We start from the raw sequence: 24270 nt of genomic DNA on the forward strand, positions 1-24270 counted from the left end.
ATTTTCAAGGATTAGACAGTCTGCAGTTCATACCAGAGCTGCTTTTCTTGACCATGATATACCAACCAACAAATAAAACATCCACAAAGCTGCCCTGTGAAGCCCTTGTCTAGGGAAGAGTTAGGAGTGTGCTGGAGAACAAAGACTAGAGTCCAATAATACCATGAAAGCAAAACACAGCAAGACCATGAACACTGTTTTGATGCCATGACACACCTCTTCCCAGAATCCTCAAGGGACTCCCAATTACTTATGATCAGAGTAAAACTACATTCTTGGCTAGGAAATTCCTCACGTACTTTATGTCCCAATGCACCTACCTGAATTCTGTCTGATAAACCAGGCTTGGTGTACACTTAACCTTAAAACTCCTACACATGCCACACCTGTTCCCACACCCTAGGGCCTCTACACTGATGGCTCTGTTTAAGGACCTTCCAGAGAGCGTAACCCTTAACTGCCACTCCCTCACCACCCTTCCCATGCCCCTGCACAGATCCCCATATCACTGTAGTTGCTAAGAGATGCTTTCGGTTAATTAGAAAAGAGTCAACCACACACCTGAAATGCCAACCATCACAAGTCTGCAGTGGTGCTATTTATGATAACCACGTTCCCTAATTCAATGCCTTCTTGCAAGACTCAACATTAGCCAGAACTCAAACTTGTAGAAAATATCATTCCATTCGGACCTTTAGCATTTACAGACACATCTGGGATACTGCTGTCAGTCACTTATATAAGTGTATACACTTGTATCTGTCTACTTTCTCTCCTAGATCACACTTTAGACAGCTGAAATAATTTTACCGCTCTGCACCACAGCCTTCACTCAAATCCTAAGTAACGGATAACACAGAAATACAATGTATGGAGTTAGCTTAAGTTTAAAGAACAGTACAAGAGTTGAAAAGGCCTGGGAATATAGGGCCCTGGAAACCCCATATCCCCAGTCTCGTACACAGACCTCAAGTGAATGAACTTCACCCCATGTGGGTTTTCTCTGGCAGTTGCCCCTACAATACAGATGGGAATTCAGAAACTTAACTGATTTGGATGACTGTAGTAGGGTACAATCGACACTGGGTTCTAGTCCCAGTTCTACCATTACTGTGGACAAAGAGCAATTATTTAACCTTTTCAAGCTTGTTTCCTCATCCATAAAACAGATGGTAAGATCTACCTCCCATCTGCCTAACAGGATTGTCTTGAGGAACCACTTACTAAGAGGAATTTTGTGAAAATAGACCGTAAATTTTCCCTGACCAAGAAAGACCCAGTTGCTAACTGTCCTGCCTCCTCTACAGATGGCTGGGGGGGTGGGGGTGGGGGCGGTGTCGGGCTCATAAAGTGAACAGAAAGGAAGACATTGCACAGATGTCAAAACCCCCAGGGCTCCCTAGGGCCTTACCCTCCTCCTCCTCACTGCTTCCTGAAGGACCGTCTGGCAGTTTGGAACGGCTGGCCAACTTGTCACTTGTTGTGGCCATGGTAAGGAGAAAGGCATAGCCTAGAAACAAGGTCTTGTTGAGTGGCAAAGGGCCTCTCTGCTCGTCCAGGGTGGAGGGTTCACCCATGTTGTCTCCACTCTCACAGGGGCTCACAAACTCTCCTGCCCCCACCGCACCTGGAAGGACAGAGGCAGTCAGCAGAGGGATGCAGACCATGGCCTGGGCACAGCACGATGGGGAGGCAAGGTCCTGATGAACTTTCCCCCAAAGACCATTCCTATGGCCAACAACCTAGGATAAAACTAACAGTGCCAAGAAATTTCACATATTTACATTTTTCACTTCCAGGACAATGTATGCTTGTTTTCATAAATGAAAATCAACTAGTATTGCTCTTATACAGCCAAACCAAATACTTCTAAGGTCATCTGAGGAAAGAGGAAGTTCTAATACAAAGATTAGGTAATTGTGAAAATACTCTGATGTCTTCAGCCCGTTTCCCTGCCTGGTGCTCCGATTTTCCTCCAGGATATGTGTTATTTTGAAGCAGGCTTTAAAAAAAACACACAACGCTTTTTTATTACCAAGAAATGTTCCCAACAGACAAACCCTGACGTCACCAGAATGGTGTATAGAATACTTGGTAGTAAAAGTATTTTTGCATCTTATGGAGCCACATCACAACAGCCTGCTTCAACCGTCCTGGTCTCCACCACCGGCAGAGTAGGGAAGTGAACCAGCCAGCCCATGACTCCCAGAACACCCATGTTAGGAGTGCACCCAGTAAAGACCTTGAGAAGAAAAAAAAAATACCTGACTTGGAGAAGTGGAATCGTAGGCTCATTAGGAGGCTAAGAGGACAGGTCATGCCTCCCTAAAATAAAACCAGCTGCAAGAGAACAGTGTGACGTAGTATGCATAAGCCTGGACTTCAAAGTCAGACTGCCTGCATTTGAATTCTGATTACCTTGGGAAATTTAGCCAACTTTTCTGTGCTTCAGATTCTTTAACTGAAAGTAAATTCTAGCACCTACAGCTCATAGGGATTATATGACGTAGTATGTATGAAGCACAGAGTTCCATGACTCACATGCCCTAAAACATAGCAGAGGTGTTGGGCAGATACGGAGATGACACAACTCAAATCCACAGGAAGCAAAAGGAGCTCTGGTGCCAGGACAATGTAACCACCAATAAACTTCCCCAGTTTGCTAGGCTAAGGGAGCTCCCTCAGGGCAGGTACTGGGGACTTTACCCCTGCATCTCCACAACCCACAGCAACTGGGTTCAGCCACAGTAGAGACCAGTATACAACAGAAGGACTGAACTCCTCTGTTAATATGAAGCATGAGGGACTGGCAAGGCGTTGTTTGAGAGACAGTAGGGAAAGGGGAGCTGCAGGTCCTAAGTGCCAGAGGAGAGCAGAGCTTCCAGAGGTAGAAGATGATGCCAGGCAAAGGAAGAGATCTAAAACAAATTTCACCTGTTTTGAATCTGCTTAAAATTCAACACTTCTCCTTTCCTTCCTAGAACCTACACAGAAGTCAATGAATGTTTCCCATCAAGACCAGCCTATCTCCCCCCACTGCATTCTGCTGGGAAATGGGGAAGGGGGACTCAGAAAGCTGTCTGAGGACCTAGCACCTGTGGGCTCGTGAGGGCCTGCAACTTTGTAGCCAGGACAGAGCAGCCACTGCCTCATGCTCCATCTCTCTAGCAGCTGACCTTGCATCTGGTTTATCTGGCCACAGTCTGAGAGAGAATGAGGCAAAAGGGAACACTTACCAGGTTTCACAGTGGTGGACTTCCGGCCTCTCTTGGCAGGGGACCGTTCTTCTTCAGAAGTGGTAAGTTTTCTTTTGCCTGAGAGAACTCCCGTGGAGGCACGAGGGCTTTCTGTGACCTTCCGGGTGGGGGTTGTGCTGCTGCTGCTGGACACAGTGGGCGTGGCCGGGGAGCCGATGTTACTGCGCCGTTTCCGTTTCCCTTCCACCAAATTGTCTGTGACAGGGTAAGTCAAAGGTTGGTCAACTCCTATGACACAAGGCCCCAAACTCCAAAATGCTGGGCAGAGCCTGATTTAGACACCACTGTGGCCTTTCATCAGCCCCCACAGGGGCAGGAAGCCTCTTTGAAGGCTACCATGTTTTTCTATTTCAATCTCTGAACTGTATTTGTTCCCCTACAGAACTGGGGAGGCCAGAACAATCTGAGGACTTGGGCAGTGGCTCCAGAAAATGACACCTCATCACCATCTCGTGAACCACAGAGGACTAATAAGATTTAGGGAGGCATCCCTCCCACCACAGGGAGGGCAGGGGCCCACAGGAAGTTGTTCAAGAGGCAAAGGTCTTACCTAAGCTGATATCTGCTGCCTTGGTGAGGGGCGTTACTGCCTCATACGGGCCAAGGCCATACTGCTCTCTCAGTCTGTTGCCTTGCTCCAAGGACAGGATGACAGACATTCGCTTATACCACTTCCTTTGGCCTTCCTTTTCGATGCTGTAGTACAGCTCTCCGGACTCCTTCCTATGACCTTTCACCACTCCTGGGTGAAGAAAACATAAAAGCGGCTTGATGTTTCACTGCCCAGCATCCGCTCACAAAGCTTTGCAGAACAGGCTAGGTCAGAATTAGTTGATCCAACAGTGGGCTGAAGTTAGGATTTATCAAAATCCCAGCTGGTGATCCCAAACACCACCACCACTTAGGATATACATAGTTACTACCCTGACCTTAAGCCAGGGAAAGTTCCTCAACAGAAGAAACTATTATAAAATAAAGCTACCTAAAGCCAGGCTTTATGGATTGTAGGTGGTTCAAATCGTTCTTGAAGTGAAATGGTACGTGGTCTCTTAATGATCCCATTATTTTTTAAATTTTTATTTATTGATTTAAGAGAGAGAAAGAGAAACATTGATTTGTTCTTCCCTTTTTTGATGTGTTCTTTGTTTTTCATATGTGCCCTGACTGAGGATCAAACCCACAACCCTGCCTTATCAGGATGATGCTCTAACCAACTGAGCTACCCAGTCAGGGCTTAATGATCCCGTTATAACTTACTAATTCTTGTCTTTTTTGGAGGCTGAGTGGTAATTCTTGAGTTAAGCTGTAGGTGAAAGATGACAGCATTCTAAGAGAGAATGCGTTTGTCTGTGTGTTTATTTCTGTGTAGCAAAATAAAAGCTGAGATAGAGCAAAGAAAGGGAAAAAAATCCTGCCTCTCCTGCCTAATCTTCCCCCCTATTATCTACTCTCCTGTTCTTGCTCTGATTCGGAACTTAAAGATGGGCCTTTAGGTTAGAAAAAACAGAATGTGGGTATAAAGGACACTGGGCTAGAATTAGAAGACCTGTACATAGGCCTAATTCTACCGCCAGCAAGCTGCGGCCAGACCTGTTTCCAATCCTATGAAAAAGATGACACTCCTTCCCCTCTATCAAGCAATAAACAATGTACACACACACACACACACACACACACACACACCCCACATACATAAAACCAGGGCATTAATATAAACTTTTTCATTCCCATAAACAGAAGGGTCTACTTGTTCTCTCCCATTAGTCTAGGCTTGAATGAAGGGCTTAAAGAAAGCCAGAACATAAGCCACCAAGGGAAAAAAAAATACAAGGGAGAAAGCAGGCCAAAGTTCTCTCCTATGTACGCCACACAATCAATCAATCAATCAATCTCTCTCTCTCTCTCTCTCCTGTGTGTTCACCTCCTGGCCTAAATTTCCCATCACTAAAATAAATCACAAAGACCCTCAAAAGCAAAAAGAAGCCCAAGTCCAACAGTGCATGTCCCACTAACGAAGAGCCGCTAGAACCAGAAGTGGTCCAGCACTGACATTAGCGGACAGCCTCAATAAATGGGGACACAGAATCCCACTCTTGATGCCATAATTCACTCTGGATACAGAATTGTTTCTTTGTTTTAAGAGGGCCAAACATGGACCTCCAAGGGTGGCTTTACTCCTGAAGGAAGAACAAATGCATTTGATACGAACTATGCAAGTCACGGGTCATAAAAGACCTTGACCCATATCCTACTAACTGATGTCACACAGAGCTAAGTTTTAACCACAACTAGAAATGAAGTGGCCCATTTAACACTAAAACCAAGGGACAAACATCAACTACTCAGGAGTCCAAGTCATAAAGAGTCTGGAGAAACTTCAACAGGAAGGCATTTTTGCCCACTATGTCCTAATCCATGTTCAAAAAAATCCCCAGAAAGGATCATTTTAAATGACAAACTCAATACAAATATGCAGCGCACAAAAAAGGGGCAATATATTCAAAGAACTGGCACATGAAATAGGCATTGCAATCAGAAATCCCTCACCATCACAGTACAGGAAACTGGCCACTTAGGGGAAAAAAAACAAAACAGGTACCATTTTTTCAAACCAGAAAGTAAATGGCAGGTGTGTGGGCATACAAACACAGCACTAACAACTTCTTCCTCAGCAAAAATATCTCAGTATACCTGCCACACTCACCTACTAGGTTCCCATCAAGGCAGGCAGTAAGTTTAAAAGTTAGTGGTGAAAAAACAGAGATCGGAAAGGGAAAAACCCTAACTGCACAGGGGAGAAACCTGGCAAACACGGCCTTCACCTAGTGATGAAGGTTAACATCGCCAGCGCTGTCCTGTGGCTGTCACATACCCTCCTCCCCCATACTATGTGATGAGGACACTCCCCCTCTGCAGCGTTCTTTTCAAAAACCCATACTCCAGTCTAATCAGGAGAAAACATAAGATAAACCCAAACTGAAGGACATTCTACAAAATACCTGAACAGCACTCCCCAAAACTGTCAAGGTCATGAGAAACCAGGAAAGATTCAGAAACTGTCACCAATGAGAGGCAATCAAAGAACACCAGGGGATTAAATGCAATGTGGTGATCCTGCATTGGGTCCCCAACCAGAAGAGAGGCGTGGAGAAGCTGGTGAGATCCAACTAAAGTCCAGAATTTAGTTAATAGTAACAAACCAAAGTTGGTTTTTAATCCCTACCCAAGGATATTTGTTTTCATTGCTTTTAGAGAGAGAGAGAGAGGGGGAGGGAGAGAGAAACATTGATGAGAAAGAGAAGCACAGATTGGTTGCCTCCCATGTGTTCCCAAATGGGGGATCATACACACCCAGACCAGGGATCAGTCCCAAAACCTAGACACAAGGGGGCACCAAAAAAAACTGGAACAGATGGGGGAAGACAGGGGGATGTTTCCACTGCTCAGAGCAGTTTTTGAACTCATCGATTTTGATATCTTTTAGTGATTCTGCTGTTTTTTGTTTCACATCTTCCACATTGGCAAAATCATTTCCCTTTGAGAACTTTTTCATCCAGGAAAACAAAAGAAAGTCAATCGGGACGAGATCAGGTGAACAGGGAGGGTGGGGCATGGGGTTGTGCTGTTTTTGGTCAAAAACTGCTGAACACTCAGCACCGTGTGGACAGGTGAGCTTGTAAATCACCCATCATGAAATGGGCAAACATGCCGAGTCTTCAAAAAAAAAGCCACTGAAGCCAAACGCAGCCTCTCACACCAGCTGGTACACCGATACAGACGGGTTCCTACAACACTCACCGAGCAGGGGAAACTGGTTTTTTTGGGGTTCCCCTGCCCCATATGTGCTCTGACCAGGAACTGAACCCACAACCTCTCAGTTATGAAAAATCTCTCCAACCAACTGAGCTACACTGACCAGCACTGGTTCCTTAGTGCTGACAAATGCTAATGTAAGATGTTAACAATAGAAGAGCTGGAAAGCTGGGTGAGAAATATATGGAAATTCTCTTTACTATCAGTGCCCTGTAATTTGCATATTTTCTGTAAGTACAGAGTTTTTCCAAAATAACACATTTATCAGAAATAAGCAAAGGACGACAACAAAAAAGCCCATGGTGAGACTAAGCAGGGTGGTCGGAATAGGATTTCTGACAGAGAGGACTGCCCGGAGTGCAGTGAATCTCTGCTGACTGCTTTTCCCGTTACCTGCACTGAAATACTCGTCCTCCGAGAGAGCTGTCACTTCCGTATCCAGTGGGATGGGGTCACACAGCAGAATGTCTTTGCCCAACACATCACACTCGTACCCGTCATCAAAGAGTAATTTATACTTCCCAGCTCCGACGTCTTGTGTGATTTTCCCAGAGTAAAAATAGCCATTAGATGACCACTTGGCAACAACACGGAGCCCCACAAAGCTGTTCCCTGGAGAGGAAGCATCTAAGCCATCCGAAGACCCAGCAGCCGCCTGGAAAGGGATCTCTGGGGAGTTGCTTCGACACAAAGCACCAGCACCCATGTCTCCTCGTCTGGTGGAGTCTGGCATTCTCGGTGTGATGCGGGTGAAGGATTTATCGTCTGGTGACATGCTGGGTGAAATGTCCTCTATGCCCACTGGGCCAGGCACAGCTGTTTCTCTAAAGAGAGTAAGAGAGAGGAGAAAACAGTGAGAATGAAGAGAGAGAAACACCTAGCAATTTTCCCACTCCTCTGTCCATGGGTCTCTTCAGCCCATTTTTTGATGACCCCGTCACAGGCATAAGCCTGGTCTCTCGGTGGCCTCACACTGATCCCTGCCCACTCCCCAGTCAGTATGGGCCCCTCTTCTCCCTCCTGACACCCCACATACTCTCTAATCCCCTCTCTTCTTTCTATGCCCTTTTTTCCTAAACAAGTCATAAACTAAGTATATCTCACACTACCCGGGTACCTGTTTCCAGTGGTCCGAGAAGGCGGGCGGCCCCTTCGCCCGCGCCCACGAGGCGTGACTGGAGCCTTCCCTCCCTGTCTGATGCCAAGGCCTGCATCACCATCCTCCTCACACACTGGCGCCCCTGTCTGACTGACCCCTTTTCTAGGACTAGAGAATGAAGACAGGTTAGTCTGATAGCACCTACTACTGAATCCTTTCCCCAAAGTCTCCCCTTGGCCCTCAGACTACATGTCAGGCCAACATATGCTGGGCCTCCAGGGCAGCAGGAAGCTGGTCCACACACCCACCACCAACACGTCAGCTGGGAGTGGGAATGCAGGGTACCAAGGACATCCTCCTCTACGCAAGTCTATTCCCTCCTGACAAAGCTTCCTACTGCTGCCCTCAAAAACAGCACACGTTCTCTTCTACTTCAGGCTCTGGACATCTGCAGAGGATAACAAAGAGCTAGGGCATGTGTCACGTTGGGGTCACTTGCCAAACTTTCTGTATTTCCAACCAAAACACCTGTAGGCTGCAAAAAAAGGGGGTGGTAGGAACATGTGCCAGCACCATCAAAGTCCCCTCACCTGTTTTCCACATTTTCTAAGGAAGTCTAACTCCCACAGACGGCACCCTACCTCCTGAGCAAATCTCAAACAGAATAAGAACAAAAGGGGAGGAAAAGGACTTAGTTTCTCCTAGATGGAGGAAGGGGGGGGGATGTTCCCATTACTCCCCTTTTCCTGTGATATTTAAAATGTCAACAACCCTGCCCTTGCCGTGGCTCTCTCTCTGGAAACCCTGTCTGCACCTCGGTTTTCCTGTGCTTCCTCGGGAGCTTGGCAAGGCAAAATCTGCGGGTTCTGTCCCGCTGGTTTTCCCTTTGAGTGGTCCGGCTCCTCTCCCTGAGCTGCCACTGCTGTGAATGGCTGAGAGACTCGTTCCACTTGATGTGCGGTGTAAGCTGGATGCCTTGGAGGAAAAGGAGCTGATGTCGCCCAGGTCACCTGAGGAGCCCCCAGTCTTTGAAGGGGAAATTTCAGATTCACACTCCCGACATTCTACAACTGGCTCTTCAGTCTCCTGCAAGGAAGAAATAAATACAAAAGCTAAAAGAAACCACAATAACATAATGTTAATATGACTGTTGGAAAATCTAGAGATGGCATCCTCTGCTTGCCCAATGTGCAATGTTATTAATTAATAACCTGGGTGCCTTTGCTCACCAAGCCTTCTATACAGAATACCCTTTCCCCTTATCTCCCATATCTAAAACCTTCAAGTGTCCATCTCAAATCTAAGCACAAAACTCCCTTTCCCCCAAATTCTTTGATGGCTCTCCATCAAACAGAAGACAAAAATCTAAACTCTTTTCTATGGCACACAAAGCCTTTATGCTCTAGGCGCTTACCAACCTCAACAGCATCCTTTCTCATTGTTCTCCACTCTACCATTCTTATCATACTGAGTTTATAAATATTCATTAAGCATGCCATGCTATCTACATATTTACTCAACTTTTCATTCTGCCAGCCATGTCCTTCTCCCGCACCTCTCAATGTTATCTGCCACTCTTGGGCGCTATATATTCTGTGAGGCCTTTTAGCCACCTCCAGGCAGGCTAATAGGCTCCATCTCTTCTTCCTAATACATCTTTCCACACCTCCATTGCAGCAACCAACAAGTTGCATGTGAAGTATAAGCTCCTAAAAAACAGGGACACTGTCTTTTTTTTTTTTTAAGATTTTATTTATTTATTTTCCGAGAGAAGGGAAGTGAGGGAGGGAGGAAGAGAAACATCAACTGGTTACCTCTCTCACGCCCCCAACTGGGGACCTGGCCTGAAACCCAGGCATGTGCCCTAACTGGGAATCAAACCAGTGACCTTTCAGTTTACAGGCTGGTGCTCAATCCACTGAGACACACCAGCCAGGGCAGGACACTGTCTTTTTATCTTCACACTCCCAGTGCCTACCAACATGCTAGGATCATAGTAAAAAGAATCTGCTGGTTAACAAATGAATAAAATCTTTAAAAGATGCTAAACAAAGGCAGCAAGAGATGAGACAAGGAAAGCTCCCAGAGTCCTCTGACCTCAGCCTGTCCACCTTAACACCACTACCCATCTCTGTGTGCACAGCAACTAGAGCAGACTGTTCCCACCTGTGTTTTGTATACTTTCTGCTTCTGTGCTTTTGCTTTTTGGAAGCCTTCCATATGGAATACCCTTTCCCCTTATCTCCCAATATCTAAAACCTTCTGTGTCCAACTCAAATACTTCCTGGTCCATTCCAGAAAGATTTTATCTAAATTTCCCTTCAGATGAGTTTCTTCCTCCTCTAAACTACTATACACACTTTCCTCTTGGCACACATTACTTTCACTCTTAAAAGGCAGTGTAGTGCAGTGGTTAGGAATGTGGGCTCTAGAACTAGACTGTCGAGGTTGAATTCTATTTCCTCTATTTATAGCTATGTAGCCTTAAGCCAGTTAACTTGCTGTGCCTCAGCTTCTTCCTCTGCAAAATGGGAGAAACAGTACCTATATCAAAGCTTAACTATGAGGCTTAAATAAATTAAATCATTTAAAGTCCTTAGAATGGTACCTGGCATATAGTTAGTGCTCAATAAATGTTAGTTGCTATCATTCCTTTATTTAATTATGACAGTGCTTCCCAAACTATACTCCATCGGAGTATAAAGTAAATAATATAAAGTAAATATTACTTTAAAAAATATTTATGTCCATGGAAATTCATTTTCTCCTCAGAGTATCTAGCAGGCCTGCTGTTTCCAGAAAATATACTTTAGAAAACACCACAGAACATCATTAAGTAATATGTATAACACTTGACATAGTACCTGCCATAGAGTTCAATGTAGACTTAACAGTCACAAAAATGTTTCATGAAAGCAAACTGTTTCTATAAAGCTGCTAAGTTCACCTATTTTACAAAGTAGTAATAACACTGAAAAAATTACACAAACTTATAACTGAAGATGAATCAACATTTTACAAGAAACATTTCTGGGACTATTGTTATTTGGTGTGTAATAAATAAAGGATACAAATAATTTCTCACACTAGTGCCAAATGCATTAGTTTGACACTTTCTCACGCAAGGGCCACAATGGCCCATTAATAAATTACAGCATTAATATATTCCATTTAATAAAACTGCATACCAGAGTTTCATTATTCCTGAGTACAGCTTCCTACAGGACTAGCTGGCAGAATTAAAGTGAAGGCAGTAAAGTTTTCTGCCTGAGTGAAGGCAGAAAACAGCGGTGCCTCTTATCAATTAATACAATGTTTCCCAAATGTTAGCATATGTACCAAGAAAGGTGCCAGATCTTTAATCCAGAAAATCTGTCTAATTTCAGCCAGTATTAGATGTAAACAAAGCCAGCATATAACACTGTCCAGCATAACAGTCAATAAATGCCAATATTATGCTGACATTGGGAATGAGTCCTACTGATGAATAAAGGTGCACTGCTCACCAACAGGTCCATAACCACACAGGATGGAGACCGAGAAAGGACATGTGAACAAACATGAAGACACATGAGAATGAAAACTAATGAGAAAACATGCAGCCTATCAAGAAATTCTAAAATGCATTAGAATCTCCAAGGATTAAAAATGATGCATAAAGTCTTTATATTTATTCTCGTGTATGACAGAGATTTATCAATCTGTTCTTTATAAAAATGGAAAGCAGGATGGGACTGGTTAAATAAGTGGCCAGAGGTCAAACAGCAAACCCATGGTTGGAAAAGACACCAGGTTCAAGACTCCTCGTTTCTAAGCTGGTTCTCACATCTCCCTAACACAAAGATGGAGGAAAACGAAGTGCTAGTAGCCAGCGGCACAGGAAAGGGGGGAGAGGTGGCAGTGAAGTGCCAGGGTAATTTTTCTGAAATAAATTTGCCACATAGACCCAGGGTATATATTACCTCAGTAACTTTTCTTTCTACTTCCGTTCCATCCACATAATATACATCTGTGATGACACGAGTGACAAGCGTGCGAACCTCATGGATGGTTCTCATGTGCCGGTGCAAGACGTGGCCACGTGGGGGCTGAGGCATATCAAGCTCTTCTTCTCCCTGTGACAGAAAATACAGAACACAAGCATAGGTCTCACTGCTAATGGGCAGAATCACAAATCAACTTCTTCAGGGTGAACACTGTTCAGAGGTTCCATGAATCTAGTGTGATGAAATTTTCCAGCTGCTTTGCTCTGTATTCATTCACCTACAGATAAAAGCAGGGATGGATCAGCTCTATAGCCAGAGGCCAGGAAGAATTCGTATCAGTATCCCTGAAAATGACCTATTTCTGTCTAAATAAGTCATAACATCTAGCACTTATATCTAAGATATTTAAGTAAAACATTATTTCTAGATTGTGATCTTTCAAGTTTATACTTGAAACAGCTCTTCAGATAACAGGAATGCATTCTCTAGAACATTGTATAAAATCTGTTCATCTCCGTGCCGTTTGTTTTACCTGCATTAGTAGGGAAAACTATAGTTGATTTATATCTGGAACAAGATAGGTTGATTTATGCTAGAATTAAATATGAAATATTTAATATTCCAAATAGTAGGTTATAACTAAAGAACCGAACTAGTGTCCAGAAACAGGACACATTAGCAATTAGGATTTTGTGCCTGGTTATACCAAAAAGAATAATCAGTTAAATAGTTTAAATAAGACCTACATTTTTACGACAACTGTTACATACATGTTTCTCCCAGCACCTATATCACATTATCCACATTCACACCCTCCCCCACTGGCTCTGTGATTCTGAGGTGGAGGGAATGCACATGTTTTCTCCCCCCTTACTGCCCCTATAGTAGACCAATTTTACTTTCAGTAGTCAGTGTCAACATATCCAAGCCTTTCAAAGAATTGTATGTACCACTACAACAATGGAGAGTCTGCGTTTTTCATGACAATGTAATTGTGATTTACTTACAGCTTTCAATAATTTATCTGAATAATTCCTACTCCAACCCCATCTCAGAGGTAAAAGACATACTAAAATGGAGCTATATAAATTATGTAAATTATAAAAATGAAATAAAAAGCATGGAATGTTGCTCAACCAATTTTTAAAATATATTTTATTGATTATGCTATTACAGTTGTCCCATTTCCCCCCTTCTCTCCCCTCCACCCTGTAACCCCCTCCCACCCACATTTCCCCCTTTAGTTCATGTCCATGTGTCATACTTATGAGTTCTTTAGTTTCTACATTTCCCGTACTATTCTTGCTCTCCCCCTATCTATTTTCAACCTACATTCTATGCTACTTATTCTCTATACCTTTTCCCCCCTCTCCTCCTCCCACCCCCCTGCTGCTAACCCTCCATGTGCCCTCCATTTCTGTGGTTCTGTTCCTGTTCTAATTGTTTACTTAGTTTCTTTTGGTTTTGCTTTAGGTGTGGTTGTTAATATTTGTGAGTTTGCCGTCCTTTTACTATACATGTCTTTTCTTTATCTTCTTTCCTGAGATAAGTCCCTTCAGCATTTCATAAAATAAGGGCTTGGTGATGATGAACTCCTTTAACTTGACCTTATCTGAGAAGCACTTTATCTGCCCTTCCATTCTAAATGAGAGCTTTGCTGGATAGAGCAATCTGGGATGTAGGTCCTTGTCTTTCATGACTTGGAATATTTCTTTCCAGCCCCTTCTTGCCTGTAAGGTCTCTTTGGAGAAATCAGCTGACAGTCTGATGGGAACTCCTTTGTAGGTGACTGTCCCCTTACCTCTTGCTGCTTCTAGGATTCTCTCCTTCGTTTTTACCTTGGCTAATGTAATTATGATGTGCCTTGGTGTGTTTCTTCTTGGGTCCAACTTCTTTGGGGATCTCTGAGCTTCTTGGATTTCTTGGAAGACTGTTCCCTTTGCCAGATTGGGGAAGTTCTCCTTTATTATTTGTTCAAATACGTGCTCAATCTGTTGCTTTTCCCCTTCCGATTCTGGTACCCCTATAATTCGGATATTGGAACGTTTAAAGGTGTCTTGGATGCTCTTAATCTTTTCCTCAATTTTTTGGATTCTTATTTCATCATGCTTTCCTGCTTGGTTGATTCTATCTTCCTTCTGGTCCACTGTATTGTTTTGAGACTCATATTCCTTCCTTTCACTATTGGCTCTCCTCCGCGTGTCTTCCTGCATCTGTTTTATGGTAATCTTCATTCTTTCATCTAAATTTCGTCCAAAATCCACCAGTTCCGTGAGCTTTCTGATCACCAGTGTTTTGAACTGCGCATCTGATAGATTGGCTAATTCTTGGTCGCTCAAAAGGATGAGTCCTGGGGGACTGATCTGCTCTGTTGAAAACATTTTTTTTTTTCCCCGCCTCTCCTTTTTTTTTCCAGTCTGGTTGCTCTTGTTGCGGTGGGGGGCGGAGCCTTAGGTGCTCACCGGGGCTGGGCACCCCAGTCGCTAGATTGTGACGTTATATGTGGGGGCGGGGTGGGAGCGGGGCGGGAGAAAACAATGGCGGTAGTTCCATTCCCCTGGACTCAGACCCTTATCTGGGCTTCTGGGCCGCGAGTTCTGCCCTGGTCCACAATCGCTATACCTCTGGGTCTGCCAGCCGCAGCTCGCGTACTCAGGGATCACCGCTGCCTTCTTGCACGCCAGATGGCTTTTGCGCCGATTTCGCGCCAAACCTTCCCCCGACCTCCGCGCGCCGCCGACCCGAGCCAGCCCCGCGCCCGCCCAGCTGGTCTTCTCCTACCAGTCCGGATGAACGCGTCTACTTCAACTTCTTGGCTGCCCGACTTCCATTCATATAAATCCTCTGCCGGATCTGGGTGTTATTCTGACAGTAAATTATTGTTGTAAATTATTGGTTTTCTAAATCTTGGTTGTACAAGGAGGTACGGTGCGTCCACCTATTCCTCCATCTTGCCGGAAGTCCCGATTCTTTAAAATACTTCTACACAGACAACTCTAGGTAATGAATGGTCTGAGCACTGGCCTGTCACACCTGAATCATCAAGGTGCCCCGACAGCAGAGCCATGCCAGCCTGGACCTCTGGCCTGAACACACACATTGTTGGGCCCTGGATCAGAGAGGGCCAGAAGATTTTAGTGCTTTACTTAGTTCCAAAATGTGGTCAAGAACCCTCCCTGTAATTCTTCCATTACAACAGCCAGACAAATGGTCGTTTCAAGAGAGACACTTAAACATAGCTGATAAAATAAGAAAGGAAATGACAAAGGGCAGATAAAGAGATAGCTATGCTTACTCTTTCTTTAAATAGTCTTCTGAACAGTGATTTCTATAAAGATAAAATAACTTGAGAATCTGCCCTGGCTGGTGTAGCTCAGTGGATTGAGAGCGGGCTGTGAACCAAAGGGTCTCCAATTCGATTCCCAGTCAGGGCACATGCCTGGGTTGCAGGCCAGGTCCCCAGTAGGGGACACATGAGAGGCAACCACACATTGATGTTTCTCTCCTTTCTCTTTCCCTTCCCCTCTCTCTAAAAATAAATAAAATCTTTTAAAAAATGATAACTTGAGAATCTTGCCATTATTAGAGGAAGATAACAAAAGGAAAATGAATCCATACTTTCCCTTCATAGAAAACGTGGCTCCAAACCAACTCAAAAATTTAAAAAATGTCGAAGGTACACTGCCTACACTCTTCTTCAAGCACTGGCCTGAGTCCTACCCAGACTGCAGAGAATAAAAAAGCTCTTACATTTGGAAAACCTCATTTTCATTTACATTGTTGTGCAAACATCACCATATTCACTTCCAGAACTTTTTCATATTTCCCAACTGAAACTCTATCCATTCACCATCTATCTTTTTCTAGCATCTTTCTTTTCTTAGCTGGAACAACTAGGTCCTAAATGTGTTACATTACTCTGCAGGACATGGGAGTATTCTACTAGCAGTATCAGTGGTGGTTGTGGTAGTGACAGCAGCAATAATAGTATTTAAAATAATAATCATCAATAAGTAGTAGCAGCAGCCAACATTTATAGACTACTCGCTGTGCCCCAGGCTCAGTGCTGAGGGCTTTGCATGCCTTACCCCTTCTACCCTCACAATTCGCAGATGCAGTGCTCTGACTCCAAAGCCTGGGCCTTAACCACACCGCTCACTGGTTCCTATCATCACTCCTATCTCTGATGAGATAGGAGAAGGGATTATTTCCCTATTTTACAGAGGGAGAATATAAGGAAGAAAAGGAAAATATAAAATAGTGGCTCCCACATGATTACTATCTTAAGATCAAGTTTAACTTTTTATGAAGGCAGAGAAACCAAAATTATGTGGCAGAATGAAAACAGTTTAAATTAAGTGAAAATAAACAGACTTATAAAAGGATCTGATATGCTACTGCCCCTATATCCAAAAGGCTATTGCTATTTTGAATCTGTACGAACTGAAAAGGTCTTAGGTCTCACAGACTGTGTTACTATAAATTTTTGGAGAGGCATGGATAAACAGATCAAGACTACACAGGCCATGATTTAAAAACAGAAAAGTAACATAGCATAATGAAAAAAAAAATACCGATTCTGAAGTGGACATGCTGAGTTCAAATTCCAGTTCTGCCACCTACTGATGGCAAAATCTTGGGCAAGTTACTTAACCTCTCTTCAGCTTGGATTCTTTAACCTGTGAAATGGGAATAACAATACCGACCTCACGGGTTGTCTTGAGCACAATGCTGACACACTGTAGGTGTTCAATAACCAGGAACTAGTTCCCTACTCTATTCCTAAGAGCCTGTTCTTCCTCCAGCCTCACTTTAATCAGCACCTATCCTTTTCTCCCATTAAGCCTTTCTGCAGCCCCTGGTCCCAGGGAGGCTTTTCCCTGCCTCTCTCTATCCCTGTTACCATTCTTTGTTTCTAATCCTGCGACACACTACCCTTCATACTTCTACTCCTTCCTCTTTTACTGTCTACTCTCCCAGTTCCAAAGACCCATGGCAAAACAGACTCGGAAGAAAAGCAATTAATTCTCATAGTCATAAAGGAGGATGAAAGATGACAGCCAAGGGAAAAGACTGAACAACCGGAAAGAGTATAGGACCCAGCCCTGACTCGGTGGGCTGGGAGTCATCCACAACCTGAAGGGTTGCCTATTCAATTCCCAGTGAGGGCACATGCCTGGGTTGCAGGCCAGGTCCCCGGCTGGAGGAGCGTGAGAGGCAACTGATCAGTGGTCCCTCCCCCTTTCTTATTCTCTTCCCCTCTAAAAATAAATAAATAAAATCTTAAAATAAAAAAAAAAGAAAAAAGAGTATAGGACCCAGACTATCTTCCTGGCTTTCTTTTCTAGTCAAGACCTACTTGACAAACTCTAGCACCATTCCATTTTCCCTAAAAGACGATTTATTGGTTATAGCTACCTACCCATAATTTTCACTAACCTCTCTCTGCCCTGAAATGAAATTCAGTTGTTTTTGTCTCTTAATCACTGGTCTGTACAAAATTGTTAATAATTACCATTAGGTAAAAGTACCACAAATGAAATTCTCCAGGAATCCAGAAAGTTAAAATCAGGGCCCCTGGGGTACCCAGTAAGCTCTCTCACCTGGCTGTGGAGGGACTCTGTATCATCCCCAGGAGCACTGACTGGTTTCTCCCCAGTCCCCTTCTCAGTCTGAACTGTGGCATCTTGTTTTCCAGAGTTCTCGTCCACTGTGCTGGTCCCCTGTTCACACACATTCTTTACAGTCTGGGTTGCTGCTGAAACAGTTTCTGGGACCCGTAGGGAACACTCTATGGTCTGAATTCCTACATTATTTTGGCTGGGCCTTTCAATCAAGGCCTTACTAGGTTTTTCCTGGTTGGTATTCCACCCTTCTTTCTGGCCTTCCAGCACATCTGTCTCCATTGCTTCACCTTGAAGACTGGCTGGCCCCTGTATGGCCACCAGCTGGGAGGCAGACGAAGAGTCTTTGACAGGACTGCTGGGCTTTATCATTTGTTGATGCTGCCTGGTCCTTTGGTCACCTTCCAATTGTCCCTTCTCTGCTTCATCTTGAGTACTTGGAAAATGGAGTAAGTTCCCCCTAAGAATCAACCACATAAAAAAAACATGTCAAGTAAGCGCACATGCATATACGTGTTGGTTCACGTGTGTGTGTGTGTACTGGCAAGGGGGGAGAACCATAATTTGACAATATGAAAAATGTGAGAGAGAAAATAAAATGAACAAGAATATCACCTTATGAGGTTTCTCATCACAATTTCACTCCTGTAGAAAAACAATGGCACACAGGACTATTCCACCACGATGGTAAAATAGTCGTAACATTTCTTCCCATCACTAGCTATGAACTCTGACATAGGAAAATAAGTTGAACAAAAAGATATAAAGCCATTATTGAAGTCATAGACAATGAAGGCAGCTTAGGGATCTACTTCTAAAAAGATCAGTTAGATCAAGGGGACTCTTGACTTTATAAATGGTTCTAACATTCTTTAAATGACACCTAGCCCTGACCGGGTAGCTCAGTTGGTTGGAGCGTTGTCCCAATACACCAAGATTGCAGGTTTAAACCCATGGTCAGGGCACAAATGAGAAATAACCAATGAATGCACCAATAAGTCAAACAACAAATTGATATTTCTCTCTCTTCCTCTCTGTAAAATAACGTATTTTAAAAAATACCACCTAGCATTTTAGATATATTCAACCCTAAACAACAATTTCAGCAAAAGAAACCTGACCTGTAAAAGACAGAGTTGTAGATAAGATTCTAGCTTTGCCAGCTATACTGGTACATCTACAACTAACCACTTGAGAATGGCGCGGTGCCTCAGAGACAGTTCTCAAGATACAGCCCACAGTACTTCATTAGTCTTACTATCTGGCTATCAGTGACTTATTTACTTCACAAGCATTTGATGACTGTCTCCTGCAAACCAGATATCGTGAAGCAATGAGGGGCCTGGTGGCTTTCTCAAACGTCCTTAACAATACACCAGAATAAAAAGGCCCAAGTGAACAAGTTACACAGAAACTTAACATTGATGTCTTATTCAAGTTTATATCTAAAATACCTACAACCACAGGGATTAATATAAAGTTAAGTGCACAATAAATGTACTTTAAACAAAAGAATTCATGTTCTCTCAATTAACTGCAAGAATCCTCTCTGATTAAATAAGCTAACTGTATGAGCAAGTACACATAGAAAATGCCCATAACCCTGAATGTTTTAGTAAATTACAAGTTCAAATGAGTCCAGTATACTATAAACCACAACAAACTAATGCATTTTTAGGTTACGTTAAGTGCATAACAGCCAGAATAAAGATAAAAGGATCCATTCCAGCCTAAGAACATATCTGGAATCTCTTTCACTTTGTGATGTCGTATTTTACAAGGCATAAACCGATAAGCCCCCAGATTTAACATTCAGGATGATAAAGGGTCTAGAAACCATGTCATCTGTTGCTCTAAGCATTTAGCCAGAGAAAGATGGAGATGCTCATCTACTACACAGAAAAAGCTGTCTCCAACTTGGGAGGAGCTCTCACCCTTAGGGATTGCTCTGCTGTGGATCTTGAAGAAGAAAGAGAAATGGAGAGGTTTCTGAGGTTTCTATCTTATTTAGCTCAGCCTACCAAAACAGGAAGTCAACAAGGGACTTAGAATAGAGTTCTAGCCAAGAGCTGGTATACATTTCGTTGTTAGATCTTATGTCCTGTGTGTCAGGAACCTCAGCTGAGTGAAATATATGATCCAATGAGGAAGACATGAGAATAAGATCACCAGGAGACAGATGAGTAACACCTACCTCTGATGAAGTTTGTAAGAATGGTCTTATATAAAAATTTCTTAGCACGGTACTAGGTACACAGCAGATACTCAATCAGTATCAGTTGCATAAGAGAAAGCAATTGGGGAGATGCATTTCATTTTCTGCATAAACTGAATACTCATGTTTGAATCTTTAAGACATCTAACATACCACAGCTAAACAGCAATGACAGTGAGTCAAAAAACTATAAGGGACATGACTTGATTAACCATTTCAAGAATTCAATGACCATTGTTCCCCAAGCTTAAACAAGCCTACACATTTTTCTTCAGAAGCTATTTAGGGTAGAACTGCAGAATAGATTTTACCTTCTAAAACGAAGCTTTGTTTTCTTTGGGACCTTTTTATTCGTAATCAATAGATGTTAGATTGCTTTTTTCCCCCCAAAGAGTTCATCAGAACAATTCTTCTCTAAAGACAAAAGGTGTCTCATTGCAGTATAAGTAACGTTTAGCAAATTCCTATCAAATACCAGAATTTTGGTATTTATCATTCTCCTATTAGCATCAGTCAAATGAAATGATGTTAAAATCATAATCAGTTCCCACCCAGGATCATATGAAATACATATAGTTTTGGCTGGCAAGACTGCTGACTAAGGCCAACACAGAACAACGGACAGAAACCCAAAGCCTCACTGCAACACATACTGCAGAAAGTGCTGCCCACCCCTGCCAAGTTCATACATTTTTAGAAATAAAGCAACGAGAAACATCTACCACAGAGATGTATATGAGTATTAATGTCCCAAGAAACAACAAAGAAATCTTTAGCACCAGAACAAAGAGCATTAGAAGAGAAATCTGATATATTGTAAGAAGGACCACACCTCTCTTCATTAGTTCCAGCTACACAGTCCTACTCTGGTCACTCTATGCCAGGTTCGAAACTGATGCAGAGAAAGAAATTCCAGCATAAAAAGGCCTGGACAAATTAATCCTAAGTGAAACAAAGAAGAATAAATCTCCATATTTAACAAACTTCTAACCACTCTGTTCTTAGTGTAGATCTGTCTATGAAGTAAATGAGGCCAAATCCAGCTGGACGTGTACTGGCCCTTGTTCTGCCGAAGTTACACAAGATCACTGGCATGCTGGCCACCTCTAGTTTAAGATATTCTAATAAAATAGGAAAGCAATACAATGCCCCTGATAAATTTGGTAATTGCTAGACCACTACCATACCAATTTTGGAACCACACAAAGTGACATTTCACCCGACAAGTTTCTTGATATAGTAGAGGGACGTAAGTTGGGCTAGCGGATTCCCAAGAATACCAACAAGCTCACATTTAATCATCAGAACGCCCAATAAAAGCACCAATATGTTTCTCTTAAATATTTCTATTTCTGTATTCAATAAAGAATACAGAAAGTACGCTGTAAGTAACACTATTAAGATACCTGCAGACAAACGTTAGTTAGCACATGCTCTAATTACAAACTCACTAAATTCTAGAGATGACAGATGCCATCTCATAATAAAAATACAAGCTTATTTCCATTGTCATTACTTCCTTCCCTATACTAAAAATAATACTCATATATTCCAAACATTTTTTATTATTTAAATAGAAAAGGAATACTTTGTAACTCAAACAAAATGTTTTATGCTTCAAAGCTGTTCGAAGAGGTTATGGAGTAAAGAAATTATGATAAAATCTTAATTTCATCAGTTCTGACACTTTAAATTGGGGTGTTGAGCATCTATCTCAGTTTTGCCCTATGGGTGACTAAAGGGAAATAAAAGGTCTGTTAAACATTCCCAAAACTAGGAAAAAGGGAATAAATCTTAGAAATATAGAATGACAGTTTCATAAATTTATGAAGACAATCATTTCAAATTGACAGAACTGGCAGATAAGGACAAAACTTTGCATCTATAAAACATTTAATAAAACGTCTCATGACACCTCATCTTAATGCCATCTAGAATATGCCACCATTCCTCAGATAAAAAAGTAAGCTCAAGTTCACAAAATTATAGCACTATATTCTAGATTTTGGTAGCAACCATTTCATGAGTCAATATAACCCACAATATACTTCAAAAATAATGCTCGCCTGGTAGGTGCGGAGCAGGGATCCTGATTCCGAGCTTCATCCTCTTGCCGGGCTTCACAGACACAGCTAAGCAAAGACATGGCCGTCTGGGGACTAAGATAAAAAAGCAATATACTGTGTTAGTTTTGAAAGGAAACTCATACCTCTGAAGATTATCCTTTTAGGCACAGAGGGAATAAAATCATTTTTCTGCATCTAAAACTCCAAAGTGCCTTACACCAAAATGCAAATTCCTCCCTACAGTACTTATTTCAAATTAGCTTAATTAAAAACTCTCAAGAAAGAGTCACAGGAAATAAGGTAGACACACTGTACTAAATACCGTAAGAACACAACCGGCAAAGTCCAGAATGTAAAAAAAACTCTAAGACACAAAACCCAATTTCTTCAACAAATATATTGCTAGAAGGGGGAAAAAATAGAGGGAGGAGGCCCCTACAGATTAAGAGAGTTAAATTAAGAGACATTTCAATGAAACGTAATGTGACCTTGTTTAGATCTTGATTCAAACTGTAAAAAAAATACGTAAGGCAACCAGAAAATCTGAACACTGAACATTTTCCGACATTAGGAATCACTGCTAACTTTAAAAGCATGATAGTATTTAAAGTCAAAGAGAAATTCTTATCTTTTAGAGATAGCATTGAAATATTTACAGATAAAATTATATAAAGCTGGAATCAGCCTCAAAATAATCCAGTAGGGAGGAGAATACTGGATGTATTTATAAACAAATTAAGATTAGCTAAGAGTTGGTCATTTGTGATACTGGGTGATGAATACATGGTGGTTCATTATACTGTTTCTCTGCTCTTTATATGCTTGAAACCTTCAACAGTGAAATGACTGAGAGAGAAAGATGACAGCAAATAATCTGAACAGAGCTCAGTCAGTAACATGACACTTTGTTTAAAAACAGAGGTATGGCTTTACCTAGATGCAGAGGAAGCAATGAACATTTAAAATATTCTAACAGCCCTGGCTGGTGTGGATCGAGTGCCAGCCTGCAAACCAAAGGGTCACCAGTTCAATTCCTGGTCGAGGCATATGCCTGAGTTGCAGGCTAAGTCTCCAGTGGGGGGTGAGCGAGAGGCGACCACATGGTGTCTCGCCCTCTTTTTCTCCCGCCCTTTGCCTCTCTCTAAAAATAAATAGGCAAAGTATTTAAATAAATAAAATATCCTAACAGAGCTTACTTTAAATTAAAATCTAGATTCTCATATGCAAAATATGCTTTATAACAATACCAATGAATTTTATCTTATTCTATATATAATCCACCAATCCAACCCTCTGCTTCAAGTATTTCCTTTATTTTTCCAACCCTACATTCCACCCAAATGGCTTGGGAAGCTTCAGCAGCATCGTCTGTTCCCTCTTCATGGGCAATATACAGACTAATAACAAGTTATATATCTAATGTACAACTCTGTTAAAACCAAAAAGACCAAATATAAACTCCATTTTTCAAGTTGTAAGACTACATATTATTAGTCTTCAACTGACTAAGGACCCTAAGGTACTTATTTTTCAGATTAAATATGTAACAGTCCAGAGAACAACTAATATAAGATATAGTTAAGTACAGATCAAAGGATTTAGATAGAATCAGGGTTAGAAACTTGAAAATGAAGGTCAAATTTAGTCCAAAAAGTCCTTATTTGACCCACCAAGCATGAAATTTTATTTTTTAAAACCCAGATTTCTCCTTAAAAATTAGAGGTTTGGCAACCTATTTGCATTCTTGTATGTTAACAGTAGGCTGGAGTTGAACAGGGACTACCCACACCGCCTGTTCTTCAGAAGGCTGTCATCCTCAACACTTCCAGGGCTTGCGCTTAGCCTGCTTTACTTATTTATAGGACCTGCCTAGCCTCACTTAAACATTCTCACCTGTATTTCACCAGCTGCTGCTAGTATTTTCATGCTGGATGACTCATGCCAGAAACTAATAAAAGAATTCTACTCACATAGCCACCAGATGGCAAAGCTTACCACCAGAGCCTCAGATGGAGTCATACTCATCCTCAAGCATTCCAGCATTCATGACAAAGCAAAAATAATCGTTCAACACAGCAGTTAATTTGGCAAGCCAAGAGAAAATGGCCTGAGGCTGCAACTGAGTAGGGGATCAAGGTCTATGGAACAAGGTCTAAGGCTATCTATCGCTTGTTAAACCATCCATTTTTTCACCAAAGCAACAACAAGCT

The 24270-nt window shown here is 42.3% G+C and overlaps 1 protein-coding gene across 1 annotated transcript in view; it reads right to left on the minus strand.

Moving 5' to 3' along the window:
* The window catches only part of TP53BP1 (tumor protein p53 binding protein 1), an 83347-nt gene that overhangs the window by 8424 nt on the left and 50653 nt on the right, over window positions 1-24270 (minus strand). The window contains 9 exon segments of the mRNA XM_036032358.1: window positions 1412-1627; window positions 3237-3452; window positions 3808-3999; window positions 7464-7894; window positions 8188-8337; window positions 8984-9255; window positions 12132-12284; window positions 17759-18239; window positions 22061-22153. Coding sequence (XP_035888251.1) covers window positions 1412-1627; window positions 3237-3452; window positions 3808-3999; window positions 7464-7894; window positions 8188-8337; window positions 8984-9255; window positions 12132-12284; window positions 17759-18239; window positions 22061-22153 — 2204 coding nt within the window.

Source organism: Phyllostomus discolor, chromosome 1 (assembly GCF_004126475.2).
Source record: "Phyllostomus discolor isolate MPI-MPIP mPhyDis1 chromosome 1, mPhyDis1.pri.v3, whole genome shotgun sequence".
Taxonomy (NCBI): Eukaryota; Metazoa; Chordata; class Mammalia; order Chiroptera; family Phyllostomidae; genus Phyllostomus; species Phyllostomus discolor.